The 26413-nt window shown below is 44.8% G+C and overlaps 1 protein-coding gene across 1 annotated transcript in view; it reads right to left on the minus strand.

The window, feature by feature from the left end:
* LOC120024965 (talin-2) overlaps window positions 1–26413 on the minus strand; it is a 70567-nt gene that overhangs the window by 18942 nt on the left and 25212 nt on the right. Inside the window, exons 20-43 of the mRNA XM_038969356.1 lie at window positions 25864–26030; window positions 22115–22243; window positions 17111–17224; window positions 16834–16947; window positions 16453–16587; window positions 16140–16268; window positions 15913–16015; window positions 14543–14751; window positions 10235–10354; window positions 9800–9997; window positions 8887–9026; window positions 8041–8134; window positions 7628–7717; window positions 7316–7438; window positions 6830–6973; window positions 6369–6530; window positions 6135–6275; window positions 5768–5949; window positions 5318–5450; window positions 4932–5033; window positions 4593–4763; window positions 2198–2344; window positions 653–754; window positions 221–340 (exon numbers count right to left, since the gene is read on the minus strand). Coding sequence (XP_038825284.1) covers window positions 221–340; window positions 653–754; window positions 2198–2344; window positions 4593–4763; window positions 4932–5033; window positions 5318–5450; window positions 5768–5949; window positions 6135–6275; window positions 6369–6530; window positions 6830–6973; window positions 7316–7438; window positions 7628–7717; window positions 8041–8134; window positions 8887–9026; window positions 9800–9997; window positions 10235–10354; window positions 14543–14751; window positions 15913–16015; window positions 16140–16268; window positions 16453–16587; window positions 16834–16947; window positions 17111–17224; window positions 22115–22243; window positions 25864–26030 — 3269 coding nt within the window. The remainder of the gene's footprint in view (window positions 1–220; window positions 341–652; window positions 755–2197; window positions 2345–4592; window positions 4764–4931; window positions 5034–5317; window positions 5451–5767; window positions 5950–6134; window positions 6276–6368; window positions 6531–6829; window positions 6974–7315; window positions 7439–7627; window positions 7718–8040; window positions 8135–8886; window positions 9027–9799; window positions 9998–10234; window positions 10355–14542; window positions 14752–15912; window positions 16016–16139; window positions 16269–16452; window positions 16588–16833; window positions 16948–17110; window positions 17225–22114; window positions 22244–25863; window positions 26031–26413) is intronic.

A 26413-nucleotide genomic window follows, 5' to 3' on the forward strand; every position in this document is an offset into this window, starting at 1 on the left:
GCATAGAAGACACCAATCAACCCAAGACATAACTTAATGCTAACCTAATAAGGTGACAAAATAAAGATTTAATTGAATACTCTCTGGTTGTACATTTGAATCCAGGTTATCTGGAACCAGGTTTGTTGAGTAGAAAGCAGATTAGAGTGACGTAGTAGTCAAATTGGGACAATAGAGATGGGTGGATAGATGGATGGGATTGACTGTAGTGATTGGATACCTCCTGGGGTTCTGCAGTGTGCGCGGCCAGACGTCCCTGCAGCGCCAACTGGCTGTAGTCTGTGGTCACCCGAGAGGCCAGACCCCCCAGCTCCTCTGGACACGTCACAGACTTGGTCATCTAGAGGACAGAGAGACCAGTCAACATTAACACAAGACTTCCTGAATCCTTGAAAGGAATAGAGAAAACTATACAACACAGAGTCTGCTGGAGGAAGTTTGTGGATGACTTGTGGTCCACAGGAAGAAAAATGGGTTAAGTCCTGAAACAAGACGTTTGGATAATTCTTTCAAAGAATGTTGGCTATGTTACCGCAAAGCACTTTGTGACAAATGTTGTCGTAAAGAGGGCTTTATAAATACAATATTATTGATTGATCGCTCGAGATAAATTGTAAAAAAAAATAGGTATTTCCATCTGAATCTAATTTACCATTTCCTGGGCGGTGACCGCAATGGCCTTGGAGTATTTCACCATGGTAGTCTGGTAGTCTACAAACGATCCTTCTGGTTCAGGAGAAGTCCCCTCGTCCAGCTGAGGAAAGGAAACAAACATAGAAAACCCTTACTCAACCAAAAATAAACCCTCATTCAAACATGAAAAAAGAAATAACATTCTAACCCCCCCCAAAAAACAAAAATCAACCCTTTTTCAACCAAACATACAAAACCTTATTCTAACTAAAAACCAAACCGTATTCAACCAAACATTAAACCCTTAAGCGAAACATACAACCCTTATTCAACCTGCATTACCAACTCCCTTGGCATACTGATCTGTTTTAAAAATACTTTGTTACTAACATCTTCCTGGCAAAGTATCCACCTTCATAATATGATAATGAATATGCACATTAGCTCATTCCAATTCATCATTAGCCTATCAGTCTGTAAATATACTGTCACTTATTAGACACCCGTCAGGGTAGCCTAGTGGTTAGAGCGTTGGACTAGTAACCGAAAGGTTGCAAGTTCAAATCCCTGAGCTGACAAGTCACAAATCTGTTGTTCTGCCACTGAACAGTCAGTTAACCCACTGTTCCTAGGCCGTCATAGAAAATAAGAATTTGTTCATAACTGACTTGCCTAGATTAATAAAGGTAAAAAAAACAAAACATAAAATGTACGATGTCAGTCACTTCACCACATCAACACAGAGTAAGACACAAATGGTTTCCAAATGGATGCTTCTGGCACACTGGCTGGAATGTGTACTGATGATAAGTGATAGACAGGTATCCACTATGTTAAAACCTGTAATTCACCTCCACTACAAATGCAGGTTAAAGAACGCTGTTATCTCAGCAAATTATCTCAATATCCCCATTTATTCAAGTCAGACACATTCATACAGTGTTCATAGGAATGTGCATTAATGATTTATGACATAAACCGCAGCATAGATGCAGATCAAATTGGAGACAAACACAGCACGTCAGATTGTACAGCTTGCCCAGACCACTTCTTGAGAGAGAGATAAAACAAGCTGTTTCAACATTCGAGGCTTCTTCTTCCTACACAGCCAAAGATATTGATTCTTTATAATGCAAATGATAACCATAATGGCAAAAGCACTCTCTATCAGCAACACCGCTCCATGTCAACAGACTGGCAATGAGAGCAATGAGAGCATTGAGAGCATTGAGAGCAATGAGAGCAATGAGAGCATTGAGAGCATTGAGAGCAATGAGAGCATTGAGAGCAATGAGAGCAATGAGAGCATTGAGAGCATTGAGAGCATTGAGAGCATTGAGAGCATTGCCAGTCTGTTGACATGGAGCGGTGTTGCTGCATCATCCACTCAGCCTGCCCATGGCCTCAATGGAATCCACCATGCCCCCCACACCACACTCATCCTGCCCCCCACACCACACTCATCCTGCCCCCCGTCACCCCCACTCACCCTGCCCATGGCCTCAATGGAATCCACCATGCCCCCCACACCACACTCATCCTGCCCCCCGTCACCCCCACTCACCCTGCCCATGGCCTCAGCGATAGAGTCCACCATGGCGCCCACCATACCCCCTTCGCTGGCGGCCTCGTTCAGGGTCACCATGATGTCATCCACCGCCTCCCTCATCAGCTGAGCAGCCTCCGCTATGGCATCATGGGTATGGGACGCCTTCATACAGACAGATATACATACAGTTGAAGTCTGAAGTTTACATACACTTATGTTGAAGTCATTAAAACTCTTTTTTCAACCACTCTACAAATTTCTTGTTAACAAACTATAGTTTTGGCAAGTCGGTTAGGACATTTACTTTCTGCACGACACAAGTCATTTTTCCAACAATTGTTTACAGACAGATTATTTCACTTATATTTCACTGTATCACAATTCCAGTGGGTCAGAAGTTTACATACACTAAGTTGACTGTGCCTTTAAACAGCATGGAAAATTCCAGAAAATTATGTCATTGCTTTAGAAGCTTCTGATAGGCTAATTGACATTATTTGAGTCAATTGGAGGTGTACCTGTGGGTGTATTTCAAGGCCTACCTTTAAACTCAGTGCCTCTTTGCTTGACATCATGGGAAAATCAAAAGAAATCAGCCAGAACCTCAATTTATTTTTAGACCTCCACAAGTCATGTTCATCCTTGGGAGCAATTTCCAAATGCCTGAAGGTACCACATTCATCTGTACAAACAATAGTACGCAAGTTTAAACACCATGGGACCACGCAGGAAGGAGATGTGTTCCGTCTCCTAGAGATGAACGTACTTTGGTGTGAAAAGTGCAAATCAATCCCAGAACAACAGCAAAGGACCTTGTGAAGATGCTTGAGGAAACAGGTACAAAAGTATCTATATCCACAGTAAAACGAGTCCTATATCAACATAACCTGAAAGGCCGCTCAGCAAGGAAGAAGCCACTGCTCCAAAACCGCCATAAAAAAGCCAGACTACGGTTTGCAACTGCACATGGGGACAAAGATCGTACTTTTTGGAGAAATGTCCTCTGGTCTCATGAAACAAAAATAGAACTGTTCGGCCATAATGACTATTGTTATGTTTGGAGGAAAAAGGGGGTGGCTTGCAAGCCGAAGAACACCATCCCAACCGTGAAGCACGAGGATGGCAGAATCATGTTGTGGGGGTGCTGCAGGAGGGACTGGTGCACTTCACAAAATAGATGGCATCATGAGGGAGGAAAATTAGGTGGATATATTGAAGCAACATCTCAAGACATCAGTTAGGAAGTTAAAGATTGGTCGCAAATGGGTCTTCCAAGTGGACAATGACCACAAGCATACTTCCAAAGTTGTGGAAAAATGGCAACAAATAAGGACAACAAAGTCAAGGTATTGGAGTGGCCATCACAAAGCCCTGACCTCAATCACATAGAAAATTTGTGGACAGAACTGAAAAAGCGTGTGCGAACAAGGAGGCCTACAAACCTGACTCAGTTACACCAGCTCTGTTAGGAGGAATGGGCAAAAATTCACCCAACTTATTGTGGGAAGCTTGTGGAAGGCTACCTGAAATGTTTGACCCAAGTTAAACAATTTAAAGGCAATGCTACCAAATACTAATTGAGTGTATGTAAACTTCTGACCCACTGGGAATGTGATGAAAGAAGTAAAAGCTGAAATAAATTCTCTACTATTATTCTGACATTTCACATTCTTAAAATAAAGTGGTGATCCTAACTGACCTAAGTCAGGGAAGTTTTACTAGGATTAAATGTCAGGAATTGTGAAAAACTGAGTTTAAATGTATTTGGCTAAGGTGTTTGTAAACTTCCAACTTCAACTGTATATGTTAGACTCCTAGTCTCTTCACTTCCTAAGTTAAACTTAGAGAAGTGCATCTATTAGTTATTGTTCAAACAACATACGTATTAGTTAATAGCAACTGTATAGGTTATATTGCATAATTCATAAAGATGAGGTGGAGTTTCCCCCTTGTGTTATAAAGCACTTTGAATGATTTATAAATCCAATCAATCCAATCAATTAAAGTTTCAATGATGGTAGGGTTTAGATAGTGTTTTTTCAAAGACCCAAAGTCCTGTTAAACTGTGAGGGTTCACCCTGGGGTAGGGTTGGGCCATGTATCCTATTTTAAGGTATGGATCCACATACCCGTATGGATTTTTACAATACGGTCTATGACACAGTGCTAAATATGATACAGTGCTAAATACATGGAAAGTTGGATTACTTCACTGTCAGTTTTGCCATAGTTGAGTATAAAACAAATATAATGGAAAAAGCCCATTAAAAACACTTATAATTCATTTTTGCCATCCCAGGGGCATGCACCACTCATAAAACAGGTTTAGAACTTGTATTATTCAGATACCTCAAAATACCATCAAATACTGACATAAATTTGAAAAATATTGTAACATATTTTTCCATACCTTGGGGTTTCCTCCTCCCTCCTTGGCTGCGTAGATCATCTGCAGAGCGGACTCTGCCAGGGTCTTAGTCTGGTCCAGGAAGGCCATCTGCTGCTGGTGGTCCTGCAGCTTGGACGCCACGCCCACCGACGCCCTGATCAGAGGCTCATAGTAGCCCGCCAACTGGGTCACCTGGGATGGAAAGGGGTCAAGGGTCAGAGGTTAATGTGTCAGACTGATTATTGTTACGTTCCAGATCGTCATAAAATAAAATAAAAACATGGAACGCAGCTATTGACTGCACCTGACAGTAGATATAGACCTAGTATTGGTAACAGTGATGATGCTGCAACTAGTTACCTTGTGTCCTAGTTGGGTAGCTTCCCCTCTGGCGGCTGTAGATATTGGGTCGATTAGGTATCCAATCTCTTGCACTGTGGACGTCAGCTGCTCTTGCAAGGCCTGATGGGATTGATCAGAGTAAAATAATTTCAACATTGGTCATTATGGTCATTGTGGTTCTGTGGCAATTCTGACGCTCCCTGTCCAAACTGCTTTTAACTTTATTCAAATGGCAGTTGGTCTCAATTAGCAGTAGACCTGATCAAAGATCTGTTGCCCACTAACGGACAGAGAGATTGAGAGAAATGGGTAAAGGGAGAGAAGGATGGATAGAGAGAGAATGAGAGAGGGGGGGGTTGCCTGTGGGTCAGCAGAGCGTGTAGTGTCTCATTAACGATCATTACCTCCAGTGAGATGTCATCCCTGCTGGCCAGGTTCTGGCTGACTGCGGCTAGCGAGGCCTGCTCAATGTTCCGGATACATCTGTTGATGTTATCTATGGAGTAGTCACACTCCCTCTGGCCTGGAGCCTTGTCCCTGAGAGGCGGAGAGAGAGAAATAGAGAGGGTAGAGAGGGAAAGAGGATGAAATAAATAAAAAGAGCATGTTTATTTATGTCAGCTAGCAGGCATCCAACAGGATCAGAGAGATCTGGAGAGATGGTGAATTCTAACAAACCATGAGTAAGCCGATCAACAGCCTTGAGCCAAATCAGCCAATCAGAGATCAAGGATGTACATTATGGTCTTGTCCAACCTCTGAAGGTTATTATAACTGCTTATCATAACTTAATGAGTTATAACAGCTGTCCATGTCCAGGCCAGTAAGAAGTGCAGTGCTGTCACTGTGCTAACCTGATGGCCGTGATGAGACCTTTGATGGAGTCGGACACAGTCCGAGAGTGGCCAGCCAGGACCGACCAGGTGGGTGGATCTTTGGGGTTAATAACCAGTGAACGTGCAGTCTTCAGCAGGTGGGTGGAGCTGTCCAGCATGGAGCGAGCTGATTGGAGGATGGGCTCCTGAGCGGCAGAGCCCTGCACATAAACAAACGAATGAAAGAAAGATGAACATCTCCATGACAACCATGAAAAATAAACTGTTTAATGTAAACGTTTTCTACACCCACAATGTCATTGCAGTTGGTCTCACAGAGTCCAAAATAAGGTTTCAGTTGAACGGAGCACCATGTTTAGAAATGGCCAGAAGTGTGTAGTCGTACCTCATTGCTGATCTGAGCAGGGACGCTGGCGAACTCTGGATTAGACGCAAACGCTGTGAGGTTCTCAACAGCCTCTATGAGTGGAGCTGTGGCCACCAGACACGTGTTCCTATTCTCCTGAGAGAAATCACCATCCAGAGCCTAGAGGGAAAGAAATGGAGAAACCCAGGTCAATATACACATAATGGGCCAGTTTATCAGTTCAAAAAACCTCATTGGAGTCTGCAGTCTTACCTTTATAGTTTTGACCAGGTTGGCTGTGCTGTTGGCCACCTCCTTGGCAGACTGGACAAAGTGTCTCTTGGCTGTGGGGTTGGCTGTCTTGGAGGAGGCCAGGCGACAGGCGTTGCAAAGAGCTGATGTGTGCTTTGCTACGATGGTGGCAGACGACAGCACCTGAAAACACCCACCATAACAGTCTCAGAAAGCCATACCCTAAATGGGAACATTGGTACGTGGTGGGAGGCAACCCGGATGTCTAGACAGATGAACCATAACACGTCAGATGAAGGACGACAACAAACAAATCAGCAGCTCGGGATTTTTCTAAAGTAGATCACAAGAGATAAACATGACAAAGGGAACAGCTGATGGCTCAAACATCTCATTTCAATAGACTCTTCAAATCAACCCAAGGTGACTAGTTAGTAAACAAATAAAACCAAACAAACCTGTGTTATTATGTCCCAACTGACCTGTGAGGGGCTGCTGTCCGGATCCACCAGGTTCTGACAGGCCATCTGGATCGCCTGATTGGCTCGTGCAAACTGGATGGCGTCGACCAACCCCTGATGCCCTGCCTGACTGTTGGGGTCAGACACGCCCACCAGGTAGGAGGCCTGAGGAGAGAGGACAGGAGGAGAGACATCAACATACTGTAGAACCAGACGTGGCTCTCATAGTAGCAGAAAACAGGTAGGCTACAATGTTAGCAGCTTAAATAGCAGCTTTTTACTGAACACAGCATCTGGTCTACACACAGATGGACAGAGCCAACTCATGTGTGGTATATTGATGTAGTAAGGGAAAACCCAGACATGGTCAGTAGTGGAGAAACAGAAGTCCACACTACTCTCTTTCTACACTAGCACAACACTCCCTAGCAGAGCACACATAGGGTGCTCACATATTCACACAGTATGACACACAGTATGTCTGGTAGGTTCGTAGCATGTCCTAACCTGTCCTGCAGCCTCAGTGAGCCCACACAGGGCCTTGGAGGCCAGTCCCACACAGCCCCCAAACGCTGGCACATCCCCGGTTTTACAGTTCTGAGAAATGCCAGCCATGGACTCTCCCAGGACCTGAAAGAACAGGGGGAACAGAGGAAAAGAGCAGAAGGGAGGGATTAAGCTGTAGCATTCCTCAGCCAGGCAGGTCACCGCTCTCTCTCTGCTCTCTCTCTGCTCTCCATCTCTACTCGTTTCCATCTGTCTGGAGGTTGTGGTTATGCTTGCTCTTTCAGCAGCGCTCAGGGTCATGGCCCTCCCTACCTTGGAGTTCTCCATGACGCTCTCGATGCAGTGGAAGTAGGAGAGGTTGCTGACTGGCTCGTTGGGGCTGGCTAGCATTCCTTTCACCGCCTGAGAGGAGAGGGAAAACATCTTAACATCTAGAACAGAACCTGCTAATTTAACTAAAACCAAAGAAACCCATTACAGATACAACTTAAATGAGCTACATGAAAACATTCTCCTAGAGCACTCCCATAATCTATACATTTAACATAACTCACTTTAATGACGCTACTATCCAATCTCTCATAACAACAAAGGCTGCTACAGATGACACTGCTTTTACTAACACCCTTACTGCTCCATCTAACACTCCTGCTACCACCACTATGACTGCAGCTGTTATCAGTAAAGCTAATGTTATTGATGTAAGCTATTGATGTTGATGGTACCTCCAGCTCTCGTAGGGCATTGTCACACTCCTTCTGTCCCGGGGCCTGCTGTGTGGCCAGTGTGATTAGCTGGTTAATGCTCTCTGTCACTGCTCTGAAACACAGGATGGGAGGGAGGGGAGTGAGAGAGCCCGAGAGAGCGCGAGCCTGAGAGAGACCGAGAGAGAGACCGAGAGAGAGACCGAGAGAGAGACCGAGAGAGAGACCGAGAGAGAGAGAGCCTGAGAGAGACCGAGAGAGAGAGAGAAACCGAGAGAGAGGGCGAGAGAAGTTCAAAATGAGAAGCACTTAGACCAGCGTTCAGCTCCATTACACAAACACAAGGTCCCAGGCTCCATTGGTTCCAAATCTAATATTGTGTTCTGGGTCCCTCTGGTCTCTCCCCTCCTCCTCCCTCTCTCTCTCTCTCTCTCTCTCTCTCTCTCTCTCTCTTTTTTCAGCAGAATTCCAGCAGGCTTCAGTGAGCCAGTCAGACATTTCAGTCACACACCTCCCTCTTAACCTTCCAATTACCAGACAGGAAATTAACAGCCTCCACAAGCCTGAAGGGAGACAGCACTTCATCTACCACCTAGGAGGACATTTCTGCTGTGAAGTGGAGCTACACTGGAGGTGTGAGATTGAGAAGTGCATGTGTGTCACATCAAAAGCCTTGTCCCTTCCTAAGGCACAGTGAAACCTCCCATTGCTTTGGCCCTGGCATAAGCGTATTGTAACACATTGCAAAAGTTGAATGCACTGTGGGTGGAAAAACTCTTGTTCTAAATCCAACATGACATAATAAATAACCAATCAACAGGTGTGGTATTGTGAGAGCCCACATAGAGGGTAGTGTATGGTAGGTACCTTGCAGCAGCAGCCAGAAGGTTCTTGGCGTTAGCTGCCCCAGGGTCTACAGACAGAGACTTGGCTGCCAGGAGCAGCTTGCTGGAAGCCATGGAGATGTTCTTCAGGTTACCTATCACCTGGATCTGCTCATCTTTCCTCTACAACATCCACAGCAGAATCACCAGTTATTACAAGTCATAAACACTAGTTGTAAATCAATCATATACAAAAGTCATGTGCAACTGACTATCCCTGGTCCACCTTTCCATCAGTCAGATGAATAGGAGAATGGAATGGTTTTCTAGCTGCACCATGCTTAACATGTCTATTGCTCCCCTCAAACTCTGTTCTAAACAAAGACTCTATGGTTCCAACTCTGCTGCTGGCAGTTCCTGCAGTCACCTGGGTCTGATTTGGTAATCAGTGTCATGCCATTAAGATTTCCTCCCCTTCCTTATCAGCAAGGCAGCCCGGAAAAGACCTTCAACTGTCATCTTATTTAGACTACATTTAACAGACCGCCGCTCTGAGGCAATTCAATTGAATATTCCGTATCTATATGGAAAGTTAATCTACAAATAGATTGACTGATGGTTGGCCAAGCTGTCTTTTGAGGCCAATTGGTCAACTTTTCCTCCTCTATTTTCCATCATATCAGCTTTGATAAATTATACAGTTGGTTCTTAGGTCCAAAAGGTGATGAAGAGGCTTACGTAAATAAATGAGTCACTAAAACAGTCACATCCAGTATGGTGCCTCGTTTATGTTCATTAGGCACGAAACAAAACAACAAAAGTGCGTGGAACGGGGAGGCACTATGTGAACTTGTCAATAAGAAACGTTCATTATGGTTTCCATTGCTATGGTATGGCATGCCCTAATGAACACGTTCCAGGTTCAGTACCACACAGACAGACCACTGTGACTGCACCTGAGTGTGCCCAGCCATCTCAATGCCGGCGTCCAAGAACTCATCAAAGTCTTCGCTGAACTTCCCAGATGCGTCTGCGAGCTGGGTGCTGGAGCCGCGGGAGGCATGGACCACGTCTCCAGCTGATTGGTTCAGATCTGCTGCGGTCTGGTTCAGCTCGCTCTGGGCCTCCTGGAACGACCTGGTGGATGGAGGGAGCTACAGAGAAAGAGAAAGATAAGAGAAATACAGAGAGACAACAAAGACAGCCATAGCGAGTCAGAGTTTAGGTTGTGGTGCAATAAATGTAAGTTTGGTTTAAAAACATTTGATAAGTGTTTGACCTAGCGGCAGTTTTAAATCAATAAACGGGTGATTAACTCAGGGGTAATCAGTGGCTTCACGTGAATGTTTTTTCAATAAAGTAACCTTTACTTAAGGAAGTGTAGAACTTACCGTTTCTCCCAGCAGTTTCTTGCTGGCCTCTCCAATGCTCCTGAGGGCCATGTCCACATCCTTCTGGCCAGGCAGGCAGTTGACACAGTTATTCAGAGAGTGGGACACAGCCCTGGCCACCTGAAGCAGAGAGAACAGGTGTGTGTGAGCACAGGTGTGCGTGTGTGTGTGTGTGAGCGTGCCTGCGTGTGTGTGTGTGATCATTCATGCGTGAACGGAGGTGTTTTCCACAGTAGTGATGTTGCTGAGCTGCAATCACAATCTTAAAATGCTAATGAGCCAAGAAGCATAGCGGAGTAATTGATGTTCCTAATTTGCACTTATGTTTCCAACAGAACATATGCCAACCAATATGTCTGTGTCCCTGTGGGGCCTAGCAACAGAACAGGAGTCGTGCTGCTGAAAGGATTACTGAATGCGCAACTAGGACTACCTGAAAAGATAAAGAGACAATTGAAGCCTTTTATTTGGTAAGATTTAAAAGAGATCATCATCCAAAGAGGAATTCAAGGACTTTTATTGGATTCCATTCAAAAACAAAGGGATCTTCGACACCATGTAAAATGGGTCCTATTTCTCTCTCTTTTGCAAAGGAACAGAACAAGCACCACAATACTATGTCCCGTCTGTCCCTTTATCTGCAGAAGCATCTATAGATGCATCATTTATTCATCTGGTGGGAAGGTTATATGGGGAGGACCAGGCATTAATAATTGATGTGTGCATAAAGCTGTGAATCTCCTGCTACAGCAGGCGGAGGATCAACACCTCACTGTGTTTGACAGGTGATCAGTGTTTTGTTCAGCTGGGCTGATAAAATGTGAACTATTATTTGTCAATGAAAAGTTATTTATTTTATTATTCAACCAGATACTGTAGTTGTGAGAAGTGATCTGTGGAAGCTCTACAATAAAAATAGTTGCCTCTCACTTGACCTTCACTGTAACACAAGCCAAGCATTTCTGAATAAAAGTGGTGATATTAAAACTCAAGTAGGATTTGGTTGTCGAAGAGCACCAACCACAGTCCACTCCATTCAGACAGAGGACAATTATACTGAACAGATGGAAAATATGGACGTTAGCAGAGCCATATACAGCTGAAGTCGGAAGTTTACATACACCTTAGCCAAATACATTTAAACTCAGTTTTTCACAAATCCTGACATTTAATCCTAGTAAAAATTCCCCGTCTTAGGTCAGTTAGGATCACCACTTTATTTTAAGAATGTGAAATGTCAGAATAATAGTAGAGAATTTATTTCAGCTTTTACTTCTTTCATCACATTCCCAGTGGGTCAGAAGTTTACATACACTCAATTAGTATTTGGCAGCATTGCCTTTACATTTTTTAACTTGGGTCAAACATTTTGAGTAGCCTTCCACAAGCTTCCCACAATAAGTTGAGTGAATTTTGGCCCATTCCTCCTGACAGAGCTGGTGTAACTGAGTCAGGTTTGTAGGCCTCCTTGCTCACAAACACTTTTTCAGTTCTGCCCACAAATTTTCTATGTGATTGAGGTCAGGGCTTTGTGATGGCCACTCCAATACCTTGACTTTGTTGTCCTTAAGCCATTTTGTCACAACTTTGAAAGTATGCTTGGGGTCATTGTCCTGACTGATGTCTTGGGATGTTGCTTCAATATATCCACATAATTTTCCTCCCTCATGATGCCATCTATTTTGTGAAGTGCACCAGTCCCTCCTGCAGCAAAGCACCTCCACAACATGATGCTGTGCTTCACGGTTGGGATGGTGTTCTTCGGCTTGCAAGCCTCCCCTTTTTCCTCCAAACATAACAATGGTCATTATGGCCAAACAGTTCTATTTTTGTTTCATGAGACCAGAGGACATTTCTCCAAAAAGTACGATCTTTGTCCCCATGTGCAGTTGCAAACCGTAGTCTGGCATTTTTATGGCGGTTTTGGAGCAGTGGCTTCTTCCTTGCTGAGCGGCCTTTCAGGTTATGTTGATATAGGACTCGTTTTACTGTGGATATAGATACTTTTGTACCTGTTTCCTCCAGCATCTTCACAAGGTTCTTTGCTGTTGTTCTGGGATTGATTTGCACTTCTTGCACCAAAGTACGTTCATCTCTAAGAGACAGAACGCGTCTCCTTCTTGAGCGGTATGATGGCTGCCTGGTCCCATGGTGTTTATACTTGTGTACTATTGTTTGTACAGATGAACGTGGTACCTTCAGGTGTTTGGAAATTGCTCCCAAGGATGAACCGGACTTGTCGAGGTCTACAATACATTTTCTGAGGTCTTGGCTGATTTCTTTTGATTTTCCCATGATGTCAAGCAAAGAGGTACTGAGTTTGAAGGTAGGCCTTGAAATACCTCCACAGGTACACCTCCAATTGACTCAAATTATGTCAATTAGCCTATCAGAAGCTTCTAAAGCCATGAAATCATTTTCTGGAATTTTCCAAGCTGTTTAAAGGCACAGTCAACTTAGTGTATGTAAACTTCTGACCCACTGGAATTGTGATACAGTGAAATATAAGTGAAATAATCGGTCTAAACAATTGTTGGAAAAATTACGTGTGTCATGCACAAAGTAGATGTCCTAAACGACTTGTCAAAACTATAGTTTGTGAACAAGAAATTTGTGGAGTGGTTGAAAAACGAGTTTTAATGACTCCAACCTAAGTGTATGTAAACTTCTGACTTCAACTGTACATACACATAGCAGAGCCTTTTATAGAGTTATACAGTCATGGCCAAAAGTTTTGAGAATGACACAAATATTAATTTTCACAAAGTCTGCTGCCTCAGTTTGTATGATGGCAATTTGCATATACTCCAGAATGTTATGAAGAGTGATCAGATGAATTGCAATTAATTGCAAAGTCCCTCTTTGCTATGCAAATGAACTGAATCCCCAAAAAACATTTCCACTGCATTTCAGCCCTGCCACAAAAGGACCAGCTGACATCATGTCAGTGATTCTCTCATTAACACAGGTGTGAGTGTTGACGAGGACATGGATGGAGATCACCCTGTCATGCTGATTGAGTTCGAATAACAGACTGGAAGCTTCAAAAGGAGGGTGGTGCTTGGAATCATTGTTCTTCCTCTGTCAATCATGGTTACCTGCAAGGAAACACGTGCCATCATCATTGCTTTGCACAAAAAGGGCTTCACAGGCAAGGATATTGCTGCCAGTAAGATTGCACCTAAATCACCCATTTATCGGATCATCAAGAACTTCAAGGAGAGCGGTTCAATTGCTGTGAAGAAGGCTTCAGGGCGCCCAAGAAAGTCCAGCAAGCGCCAGGACCGTCTCCTAAAGTTAATTCAGCTGCAGGATCGGGGCACCACCAGTACAGAGCTTGCTCAGGAATGGCAGCAGGCAAAATGTGAGTACATCTGCATGCACAGTGAGGCAAAGACTTTTGGAGGATGGCCTGGTGTCAAGAAGGGCAGCAAAGAAGCCACTTCTCGCCAGGAAAAACATCAGGGACAGACTGATATTCTGCAAAAGGTACAGGGATTGGACTGCTGTGGACTGGGGTAAAGTCATTTTCTCTGATTGTTTGGGGTATCCGGAATAAAGCTTGTCCGGAGAAGACCAGGTGAGCGCTGCCAACGGTAAAGCATCAAGAGACCATTCATGTGTGGGGTTGCTTCTCAGCCAAGGGAGTGGGCTCACACACAGTTTTGCCTAAGAACACAGCCATGAATAAAGAATGGTACCAACAAGTCCTCTGAGAGCAACTTCTCCCAACCATCCAGGAACAGTTTGGTGACAAACAATGCCTTTCCCAGCATGATGGAGCACCTTGCCATAAGTCAAAAGTGATAACTAAGTTGCGCGGGGAACAAAACATCAATTTGTTGGGTCCATGGCCAGGAAACTCCCCAGACCTTAATCTCATTGAGAACTTGTGGTCAATCCTCAAGAGGCGGGTGGACAAACAAAAACCCACAAATTCTGACAAACTCCAAGCATTGATTATGCAAGAATGGGCTGCCATCAGTCAGGATGTGGCTCACAAGTTAATTGACAGCATGCCAGGGCGGATTGCAGAGGTCTTGAAAAAGAAGGGTCAACACTGAAAATATTGACTCTTTGCATCAACTTCATGTAATTGTCAATAAAAGCCTTTGACACTTATGAAATGCTTGTAATTATACTTCAGTATTCCATAGTAACATCTGACAAAAATATCTAAAGACACTGAAGCAGCAAACTTTGTGGAAATTAATATGTGTGTAATTCTCAAAACTTTTGGCCACGACTGTACAGTAGCTTCATCCCTATATGGCTCTGCACGTTATTGTACTGAAGTCCCCTCCTCACCTGGGCTAGCCTCTGCTGGCTCTCTGCGTCACCGGGAGAGACCAGGGCCTGCTTGGCCTCATGGATCAGCATGGCCGAGCCTTCCATAACATCACAGGCTGAATCCAACATGGACGCCGCTGCCTGAGGGTTGGTGGTAGAGGCTGCCACGCCCCGCGCTGCCTGGGCTAGAGTCTTCAGGGCCTGGGCTGTCTCTCTGGCTGCTAACCCTGGAGGCAAATGTACAAATGGTGAGTAGGGTTTGGAATGTTACAAATAAAGAAGAGTTATTACGGAAGTAGCAGAAGTAGCTCCCTACTGCCGCACGGCAAGCTCTCGCTCCACTGCCGCACGGCAAGCTCTCGCTCCACTGCCGCACGGCAAGCTCCCGCTCCACTGCCGCACGGCAAGCTCCCTCGCCACTGCCGCACGGCAAGCTCCCTCGCCACTGCCGCACGGCAAGCTCCCTCGCCACTGCCGCACGGCAAGCTCTCTCTCTACTGCCACACGGCAAGCGGTACCGATGCACCAAGTCTGGAACCAACAGGACCCCGAACAGCTTCTACTACCAAGCCATTAGACTACTAAATAGTTAACCAAATAGCTACCCAGACTATCTGCATTGACCCTCTTTGCACTAACTCGTACCTCTGTACATCGACTCGGTACTGGTACCCGTGTATAATGCCAAGTTATCGTTACTCATTGTGTATTTATTCCTTGTGTTGTTATTTTTTTCTATATTTTTCTCTCTGCATTGTTGGGAAGGGCCCATAAGTAAACATTTCACTGTCAGTCTACACCTGTTGTTTACCAAGCATGTGACAAATAAAATGTATTAAATGAAAAGGACTGTTTGCATTCAGATGTGTCAAACATCCAAATACATTCAGAAGATTGAATTAAGGCTTAATAAATGCATGTTATGACCTCCGATATCCATAGCCCTCTCACGTTGACAGTGTGCTATACCAGGTAGCGAGAGCCTCTGGTTTAGTTTCATAACGTCTAAACCACTGACTGCCTCAACAAGGGAATGCAACATTTCAGCATCAACACAACACATTGGGGAGGAATCTAGTAAATTGAATCAGCTTGCATTACCCCATTCATCTAGACAAGATTACTGAAGGAATGTCACATCTATTGAAGTAGGGGAAGGATTTATTCTGCTTTAGTCTTTGTGCTACCTTTCAGAGAGTAAAGGCCAAATCTAATCTACTATTGACCTTGAAGCATCAAAATATGTTGAAGCTTTCAGTAGTAACAGTAAAATCTGTAGTCAAAAGTGAAATATACTATTATAGACACATCCTGGTGGTGCTATGGAGTTTGTTATTTAGTGGTATTGCTCTAATTAGAATGGGAACCCCAGGGCAGTAGTACAGTACCTGTGTAGTGTTCGCTGCCCTGTGCAGCACAGGTGAGCAGCTGAGCCATGGAGGATCCCACAGACTTGGAGGTGCTGCCCAGGTCCTGAGCACACTTCTCCAACTGCAGAGAGAACAGCACACAGTACATCAGACACCCAGACAAACAGACTCAGCAATGGATGAAAGAGTAATCACTAGAAGTAATGAGAGACGTTGATTAATTCAATGAATCAGATTTCCCTGACCGATTCTCCAGGTAGTGGTTTCAGCTGCATGTCTATGGCAGCCATCTTGGCGTCTTGGAGCTCAGTCTTCAGAGTCTGGACGGCTGTGAGAGCTGAGTGGATCTCCATGGGGCCGCAGGCTTCGTGGGCCTAAAGAGCACAGGGAGAGAGCAGACCATTGAATTAGTCATTCTAGACTGACAGCTTTTAACCCATCTGAGCTGGTATTTAGTGCCATAGTCTATCAGAAGCTGGCTAGTCCTAACAGGGGATAGGTACCCTCACAAAGTGACAAAGCGACAGGTATGACTTAAGTGTGTGTGTGTGTATGTACCTTCTGTGCTGCGGTTCTGAGCTCTGCCAGGCTGGTGGCCAGGTTCTTGGCACACTGACCCAGCTGCATAGCAGCGGCCTGGTCCATCACCGTGGGAACAGACGACTTCGCTGATGTCACCATCTTACTGCCAGGCTGTCATGAGAGAAACAGGAAATGTCAAATTCATCCCAAGAAGATGTTTTGTACCAGAGAATAGATTTCTTTATTTGAATCTATTATGACTACAAAACCCAGCCTTGCCCAAGTATAAGACATCAATAAGATATCTTTAGAAGCTTTCAAGCACACACACACACATATCAGCACTGTACAATATATTGAGATCCCTTCATTCAATATGTGGTGAGATTAGGAGCCAGACTGGCACTGGGGGTGTACCTGTAGGAAGTTCTGGCTGGTGATGATGAGGGCTAGCTGGGTAGTGAGGTCTTCAGGCTGGGCTTGGCTGCCCCTTACCCCCTGGACCAGCCGGGGAATGTGGTCTGCCATGGCCTAGTGAGCCGCACACATACATAAACAGTCAACACACATACAGTATTCAACCACAGTTTCTATATAGCTGTAGCACCTACTGTATAACTACAGTAGGCATAGAAATTGTTCAATGCAAGCAACTGGCAATGTCCCCTGGCATTAAGAGACTTATCCCCAGTACCTTGCAGCTCTGCACCAATTGCTGGTGAGCGGCGGTGTTCTTGTTGGAGGCTGCTGCATTCTGGGAGGCAGCGATGGTCTGGGTGGCTGCAGCTGCAGCTTGCTTGGCCGCATTCTGTTGGAATGTCACACGTCAGGCATGTTTAGAATCACTGCCTCGACGAATCAAAACACACACAAGATGCCTCTCAAATGGCACCCCATTCCCTTTATAGTGCACTTATTTTGACCAGGAGGCCCATGGTCAAAAGAAGCGTACTAAAGGGAATAGAGTGCCATTTGGGAGGCAGACAGTCTCCGTTTAGAGCCAGGGTTCCTCAGGTCAGAGATCAAATATTTGTCATGCCATCTTTAATGTCGGGCAGCAGGGTTCAAACAGTCTCCTGATTTGGTATTTTATTAGGATCCCCATTGGCTGTTGTGAGAGCCTCTGGCCCACTCAAAACATGAACAATACAGAACATTAACAGCTCAAGGACAAAACTTCATCAATTTAAAAAAGGCACACGTAGCCTCCATATCAATACATACACGCACAAACTATCTAGGTCAAATAGGGTGTTGCTTTATTGTTTTTTTAAAACCAGGTTTGCTGTTCATTTGAGCAGTATGAGATGGAACGCAGTTCCATGCAATAATGGCTCTATATAATACTGTACAATTTCTTGAATCGGTTCTAGATTTGTGGACTGTGAAAAGACCCATGGTGGCATGTCTGATGGGGTAAGTGTGTGTGTCAGAGCTCTGTGTAAGTTGACTATGCAAACAACTTGGGATTTTCAACACATTGATTCTTATAAAAATAAGTGATGCAGTCAGTCTCTCCTCAACTCTTAGCCAAGACAGACTGACATGCATAGTATTTATATCATCCTTCTGATTACAATAAAAAGCAAGGTGTGCCACTCTGTTCTGGGCCAGCTGCAGCTTATCTAGGTCTTTTCTTGCAGCACTCGACCACACAATAATCAAGGTAAGACTAAACTAAAGCCTGCAGAACTTGCTTTTAGGAGTGTGGTGTCCAAAAAAGCAGAGCATCTCTTTATTACGGACAGACCTCTCCCCATTTTTACAACCATTGAATATATATGTTTTGACCATGACAGTTTACAATCTAAGGTAACACCAAGTCATTTAGTCTCCTCAACTTGTTAAACAACCACACCATTCATTACCAGATTCAGCTGAGGTCTAGAACTTAGGGAATGAGTTGCACCAAATACAATGCTCTTAGCTTTAGGACCAGTTTATTACTAGCCACCGATTATAAAACAGACTGCAACTCTTTGTTAAGGGTTTCAGTGACTTAATTAGCTGTGGTTGCTGATGCGTATATGGTTGAATCATCAGCATACATGGACAAACATGCTTTGTTTAATGCCAGTGGCAGGTCATTGGTAAAAATATAAAAGAGTAGCGGGCCTAGAGAGCTGCCCTGCGGTACACCACACTTTACATGTTTGACAGAGAAGCTTCCATTAAATAAAACCCTTTGAATTCTATTACATAGATGGCTCTGAATCCATGATATGGCAGAGATTGAAAAGCCATAACACATAAGTTCTCTCAGCAACAGGTTATGGTCAATACTATCAAAGGCTGCACTGAAATCTAACAGTACCGCTCCCACAATCTTCTTATAAAACAATCATCAGTCATTTGTGTCAGTGCAGTACATGTTGAGTGCCCGTCTCTATAAGCATGCTGAAAGTCTGTTGTTAATTTGTTTATAGAGAAATAGCACAGTATTTGGTCAAACCATTTTTTCCAACAGTTTGCTAAGAGCTGGCAGCAAGCTGATAGGTCTGCTGTTAGAACCAGTAAAGGCCGCTTTATGTGATCGATACATGAACAATCTTGTTTAGGGCTGTGGCGGTCATGAAATTATCAGCCGGTGATTGTCAAGCAAATAACTGCCGGTCTCACGGTAACTGACCATTAATTACCAAACACATTTAGCATCTCCTGGCTTCCACACATAGCCTACAAGCCATTTTAAAAAGTCTAATAAATCCATGTAATATAGCCTACCCCTTCACAATAAATCCATTATTTATTTTAGACAGGTCTAAAGAAGCATGATATGAAGAAAATGTAGTCTATTTCAGAAGAAAAGAATAGCATGCTCAGAGTTGTCCTTATGTTAGGTCCTGATGTGGCTATTCCAAATGGCTGTGGGCTACACTACTTAATTTAGCAGATAAGATTTGCTTATAATTCTGTGGCATTATTTTATTTTATAATATGAAGAATACAATTGAACAAAGCTGAATAAAATATAAATATTTTCTCCAAAACGATTTGAGGGAGTGCGCACTTGCGCACACACACTATTCTGTGTTGAGCGGTTAACAAAGAAATAGGTACTTCTATATGCATAATTTAGATGTATTAATGTAACTTTAGTTGATGTATTAATGTAACTTTAGTTGTTCTACAAACAGTGGGCTATATGTTTTGATTTTTAATACATTGTAAGGCTGCATGATGAGACTAATGATGATTAGAAAAACTCTCGAAAGGCATGAGCTCGGCTTTGTTTTTGCACAGGCTGTACACACGCCAATAGTCTCTCATTCACAATTTGACAAGCACTTGATAATGCCTCGAATTTCACAGTGGCATCCCCTTTGTGGCCGTAATGCACCCTAAAAAAATCAATGCCTTTTGCAGTGCTGCGTTGTGCCCTTCTCCCTGAGTGTGCAACACAATCCGAAGCATCTCTCACTCACACGGCTCTCTGTCATATCCAATTCCGAGGTGCATATTGAAGATATTGAAAGAACTGTCCACATTTACTTTTCGTCAGCCAACAAGATGAGCAGGCCTAACGAACAGCAAAAGCACTAGCCTATATCAATCTACTATCTCCCATAGTACAAAAGTCGACCTATTCTATTCTTTGCAAGAAATAAATATTCCATGAATCACTGTGTGTGTAAGTGAGTCTGTGTGTGCTGTGGGGTTGAAGCTACAAACCCATAGGCTTTGCTCTCTCATCCCTTCCAGGGTTTTGGGAGGGAGGGTGGACAACGAGCCTGTCATAGCGGATGTAAGCAATGTCCCCACGCACTCTGGCAGCTTTCATGGCCAAGATAAGTTCTTTCCTCTTCTGGTGCACAGCTTCAGGATAGTCCTCGTTGAGGAAGGTACACGTTCCTCTCAAGTTCTTGGCTCTTTCCAGAACAGCTACCGTGTCCTTTTTTATTACAATGTTTTATTTCACCTTTATTTAACCAGGTAGGCCAGTTGAGAACAAGTTCTCATTTACAACTGAGACCTGACCAAGATAGAGCTAAGCAGTGCGACACACACACACACAGAGTTACACATGGGATAAACAAACGTACAGTCAATAACACAATAGAAAAGTCTATATACAGTGTATGCAAATGTAGTAAGATTAGGGAGGTAAGGCAATAAACCTCAAGAACCTGACCACTACGGGCCTGTCACATGGGCCGGTGGTGGGTTTTCCAGTTCTGTGGGCGCGCTCCACCTCAATCTTCTTGTGGTCCATCTTCAGTTTCGCCGAGATCATTTCCCTCACTTTGTCCTCAGACTCCATCCAGGTCTCATGTGGCGATTCTGCAATTACGTCCACAACCATGTTGTTCCGCCTTGATTGTCCCTCAAGATAATTTGTTCTCCGTCATTGTTATCATGGATTCACACACAGAACTGATGTCCCCTCTCAATGACTTACAGATTGCTATCATCTTGCCCTTCTCCTGTTTAAACTCATCGAGCTGACCCTGGGAGAACTGCAAACTGTTCTTCAGGTCCTGGACCTCTCTGGTCAGGTCATCCATTCTTTTATTAGTTGAGTCCACCAGTATTGTTCTTCAGGTCCTGGACCTCTCTGGTCAGGTCGTCCATTCTTTTATTAGTTGACTCTACCAGGATTTGGACAAAACACTACAAGCCATTTTCTTGTTGTTGAAACTGCATGTAGATGTTTGTTTGTTCACCTGTGACAGAGAGACACACCACTGTCCTCAACAGTACTCCTGCCGGCTTTGGTCTTTGTCATGGTACCTAGCAACGTAGGTTACGCTGTTACTCCTCGCAGTTCCAGACAGGGCAGGTCGCAGGGAAGATTGAAAACAACAAACAGCAGGGATCTAGACAGCCGCAAGCCTGGGACAATCTGTGATCCCAGCCACGAGCTGCGTTCAAGCCCTCAAGAAAACCCCGCTAGCTTGATAGGCAGCTAGCAAGCAGCTACACCAAATAGCTCCTCAGAACCGGTCTTGGTCGGCAGGATCACTGGACAGAGAGTAGCAGACCCAGCAACTGATGCCAACTGCGTCTCGGGATCCAAACTCAAAAAGGTAGCTAGATACTAAGAAACTTTATAACACACTTTCAAAACACCAAACTTTCCAAAACAACAAACCGAGCTCTCCCTCATTCCGCTTTCAACAGTCATATGTAAAATTCTCCTTTTACATTTCAGTGGCTAGTAGGATGACGATCGAAGAATGATACTGGATGGTCTCTACTTTCATATGAAGGAAAACCTACAAGGACTTCTCAGAATGTAAACAGGAAGGGAAAGGAAGTTTCTATAACAGTTGAATGTACACAGTACACAGTACACTGTAGCTCTCCAAACACACTCAGTAATGTCCTGTACTGTATATAACTGTTCTTGCATGGTTTACATCAACAGTTGGAAATAATAACTCTGGTAATGTAATCACCTCTGCACGTTAACCTAAAGCCCCAAATAATACAGCAGATAAAAAAATACTATTTCTAGACTTTCACTCAAAGCCTGGTGTTTTCCATGTGATTGACAATGTGGTGTGTATGTAGAGCAAGAGCTATGATGAGGAGAAGCAAGTGGAAGTGCCTGCTTACTCAGCCCCAGAGCCATATACAGAGTTTGGCAAACCCATTAATGGGACGCCATCTTAGCACCAAACTCGTGGAGCCACCCATAGGTATACTGTACATATATATGGCTCTGCCCAGCCTAGCTCAGACCCATCCAACTGACCTCGAGCCTGTTAATGAGCTTCTTCTTGATGGCGTTCTGAGCTGCAGCGTTGGTGGCCACGCGTAACCCCTCAGCCGCCTCCCTCAGTCTCTGCTGCTGGTCCTCGTTCTCTGGGTATGCCGCTGCGCCCTGTTACACACACACACCCAGAGACAGACACACAGAGACAAAGGAAGACACCTCATCCATCATTAAACTGGAGCAGATGGAGATGCATCCAGGGAAAGACCAACTGTAATCATGTCCGTTTGTAATGACAGCAGCTCTTCTTTGTCTATCTATCAACATCTTGTTGATGAGGAAACGTCAAGATTCCTTTTCATTACCTCCTCCTCTGGCTCCAGCTCTCTTTACCTCTCTCTTTCTCTCCAGCTGTCTCTGATTGTACGTGACTGGGTTCAGTTCACACAAACCAATATCCTAAGAGCCTCTGTGCGTCCTATTGTTGAGGGAATGAAGAGAATCTAGAGCCTAAGCCTCCATGCCATTTAGTTAATTAAGCAGCCAGGCGCTTCCCTCACCTGCTGCTGAATGTAACCCTCTACAGTACATTACAGCAGCCATCTTATATCTCACTAATACACACACACACTAAAAGCATACCACCCACAGCCACAAGGTGATGTTTATAGTAAGCCCAGACTAATGTGAAGAGACGTTACAGTACTAAATCCTCAAGAGTAGATGGGAATAATGTGATTGACTGTTGAAATGCAAAACACTTTCTTCATAACAGTGTGTCATGTTAGCCAGCCCAGTACAGGCTATTATTCATACTATTCACTGCTTCCTATACGCCAGGTTAACTGGTCACCTATGTGTGATCGGAAATAGTCACTGAAGGGAAAAACAATCGTATCCTAATAATAAAAGGGATTGGAAATGAAACAGAGTAGTGTTCGAAATTAAACCACATGGCTTATGTCCAGATTTCTCAACACACGATTTGAGAAAGCCAAACGAAGATCTGCCATCTTCTGTGGACTCCCCACTACTGACACAATCCTTTCTCCATGCCTCAGCAAAACATTCTCTACCCTCAATCAATTATATGATGCTTTTATAAGCATCATATAATATATATTTTTTGTGCATACCCACCCCCCCCCCCCCCCCCCCTCCGAGACCCTCTGAAAGTGGGGTTACAGCCAGGGATCAGCCAATGTTGACGGCAACCCTGGAGCAATTAGGGTTAAGTACCTTGCTCAAGGGCAGATCAACAGATTTTTCACATTTTGGTTACCTGCCCAACGCTCTAACTGCTAGGCTACCTGCAACTAGGGGTAGTGTTGAATACAGTCCCCTTTCTGACAGTTACCAAGGAAACAGTGGCTGGGCAAATCCTGCATTGATAGTGATAAAGATAGCTGCTATAATGTGATTAATGTGGAATCAAAAGCATTTAACCAGCTGTAAGATATGGCCCCATTTAGCATTCATGATGGCAGGGACATTAATACTTGTCTGTAAGGCTGAGGAGCAGATGAAGAATCAAGTGGACTGCCTGAATAAAAGTAGACGGATATTTAATTAGACAACCTGGAAGCACCCAAATAGCACTGTGGAAAAAGCTCTGGTTTGAATTAATGTAATCAAATGCAATACAACCCCATTTGGATAACCATATCAAACATACATGAAATGCATGTCAATGTAAATTGTAAATAAGAATTTGTTCTTAACTGACTTGCCTAGTTAAATAAAGGTTAAATAAAAACAAAATAAAAACAATACACTGGCACCTCTGCGAATTACAACCTGTAGTTTTTCACTGGAAAGGGCCATTTTTAGAGAAAGTATGACATAGAAAGAGGTTAGACTAGCCAAATTCTTTCAGACCCCATAGCGATGCCTGTCCTCCTCCAGTCAGTGAGAACTGCTCAGTCTCTTGGTCTCTGGGTGGTGTTTAAATAGGAAGGCCACCATAGCTGGTCACAGCGGTACAATCAGTGATACCTCAGAGGTCACTGGTGGTTCATTAGTGATGAGGTCACTTCATGGGAACATGGTGATCTGAGGGACAACACGGGACATCCTGCTGCAGCCATACACTGCTCTGACAGACATTCTGGTATTCAAAAACAGACATCTCTCTCTAGGGACTCCAGCCGGGTCCTCTTTTCCCCAGCACATCCAGGCAGACAACGAAAAGGTCACCTTGTGTGTACAGGATGGGGAAAACAACGAACAGGACAGATCATCGGTTCTTGATCTTACAACCTACTTTACTAACCTTCCATTTGGACAACTCCTCTAGTACATACATAATGGAGAATCTATAACCCAGGGGAGTCAAACTCATTCCACGGAGGGCCTAATGTGTGCAGGTTTTTAGTGTTTCCATTCAAATAAGACCGCCCTTGCTGTCTCCACCTGGCCGGTTCCCCTCTCTTCAATGGGATTCTCTGCCTCAAACCCTATTACAGGGGCTGAGTCACTGGCTTACTGGTGCTCTTCCATGCCATCCCTAGGAGGGGTGCGTCACTTGAGTGGGTTGAGTCACTGACGTGATCTTCCTGTCTGGGTTGGTGCCCCCCCTTGGGTTGTGCCGTGGGGGAGAACTTTGTGGGCTATACTCTGCCTTGTCTCAGGATGGTAAGTTGGTGGTTGAAGATATCCCTCTAGTGGTGTGGGGGCTGTGCTTTGGCAAAGTGGGTGGGGTTATATCCTGCCTGTTTGGCCCTGTCCGGGGGTATCATCGGACGGGGCCACAGTGTCTCCCGACACTGTGGCCCCCCACAATGTCTCAGCCTCCAGTATTTATGCTGCAGTAGTTTGTGTCGGGGGGCTAGGGTCAGTCTGTTATATCTGGAGTATTTCTCCTGTCTTATCCGGTGTCCTGTGTGAATTTAAGTATGCTCTCTCCAATTCGCCCTCGCTTTCGGAGGACCTGAGCCCTAGGACCATGCCTCAGGACTACCTGGCCGGATGACACCTTGCTGTCCCCAGTCCACCTGGTCGTGCTGCTGCTCCAGTTTCAACTGTTCTGCCTGCGGCTATGGAACCCTGACCTGTTCACCGGACATGCTACCTGTCCCAGACCTGCTGTTTTCAACTCTCTAGAGACCGCAGGAGCGGTAGAAATACTCTGAATGATCAACTATGAAAAGCAAACTGACATTTACTCCTGAGGTGCTGACCTGTTGCACCCTCTACAACCACTGTGATTATTATTATCTGACCCTGCTGGTCATCTATGAACATCTTGGCCATGTTCTGTTATAATCTCCACCCGGCACAGCCAGAAGAGGACTGGCCACCCCTCATAGCCTGGTTCCTCTCTAGGTTTCTTCCAAGGTTCTGGCCTTTCTAGGGAGTTTTTCCTAGCCACCGTGCTTCTACACCTGCATTGCTTGCTGTTTGGGGTTTTAGGCTTGTTTTCTGTAAGGCACTTTGTGACATCAGCTGATGTAAGACGGGCTTTATAAATACATTTGATTGATTGATTGATTGATAGACAACCAGGTGAGGGGAGTTATTTACTAATCAGTGACCTTAATTCCTCAATCAAGTACAAGGGTGGAGTGAAAACCAGCAGACACTGGGCCTCTGTGGAATGAGTTTGACGTCTCTAAACCCTTTAACTAAATAAATGAAAAGAGGTCTCCGCACACTTGATCAGATGCAAGTTTCAGTGCTTAATGTGCTACGCTTTTAATGAACAACGACCTTCATCAGACCGGTTCTGACAAAGGTTGTCGTTGACCGAAAGCTTAGCACAGTCAGTAAGCCATTATTACTTACTGTACCTTAGCAGCCTCCACCATCCTGGCTGTAGCGTCTGCCAGTAGTTTAGCTGCAGCAAGAAGCTTCTTAGAGTTGTCAACATCCACTTCCACCTCAGCATCTGACCGCATGGCATTCACCAGGTCAGAGGTGGCCTGAGCCAGGACCCTGGCCTGACGAACCATCTCTCCTGATTGGGGGAGACAGAGCAGAGAAAGAGGGGGATGGGTAGAAGTAGAGGGGGTGGAGACGTGTGCGTGCGTGAGATTGAGTCAGCGAACGAGCGAGTCAGCGAGCAAGAGAGCGAGAGAGCCAGCGAGCGAGAGAGCCAGCGAGAGAGAGCCAGCGAGCGAGAGCCAGCGAGCGAGAGCCAGCGAGCGAGAGCCAGCGAGCGAGAGAGCGAGAGAGCCAGCGAGAGAGCGAGAGAGAGAGTGCCAGCGAGGGAGAGAGAGAGAGAGAGCCAGCGAGCGAGAGATAGAGAGAGAGAGCCAGCGAGCGAGAGATAGAGAGAGAGAGCCAGCGAGCGAGCGAGAGAGAGCCAGCGAGCGAGAGAGCCAGCGAGAGAGAGAGCCA

This window comes from Salvelinus namaycush, chromosome 30 (assembly GCF_016432855.1).
Source record: "Salvelinus namaycush isolate Seneca chromosome 30, SaNama_1.0, whole genome shotgun sequence".
NCBI classification, from domain to species: Eukaryota; Metazoa; Chordata; class Actinopteri; order Salmoniformes; family Salmonidae; genus Salvelinus; species Salvelinus namaycush.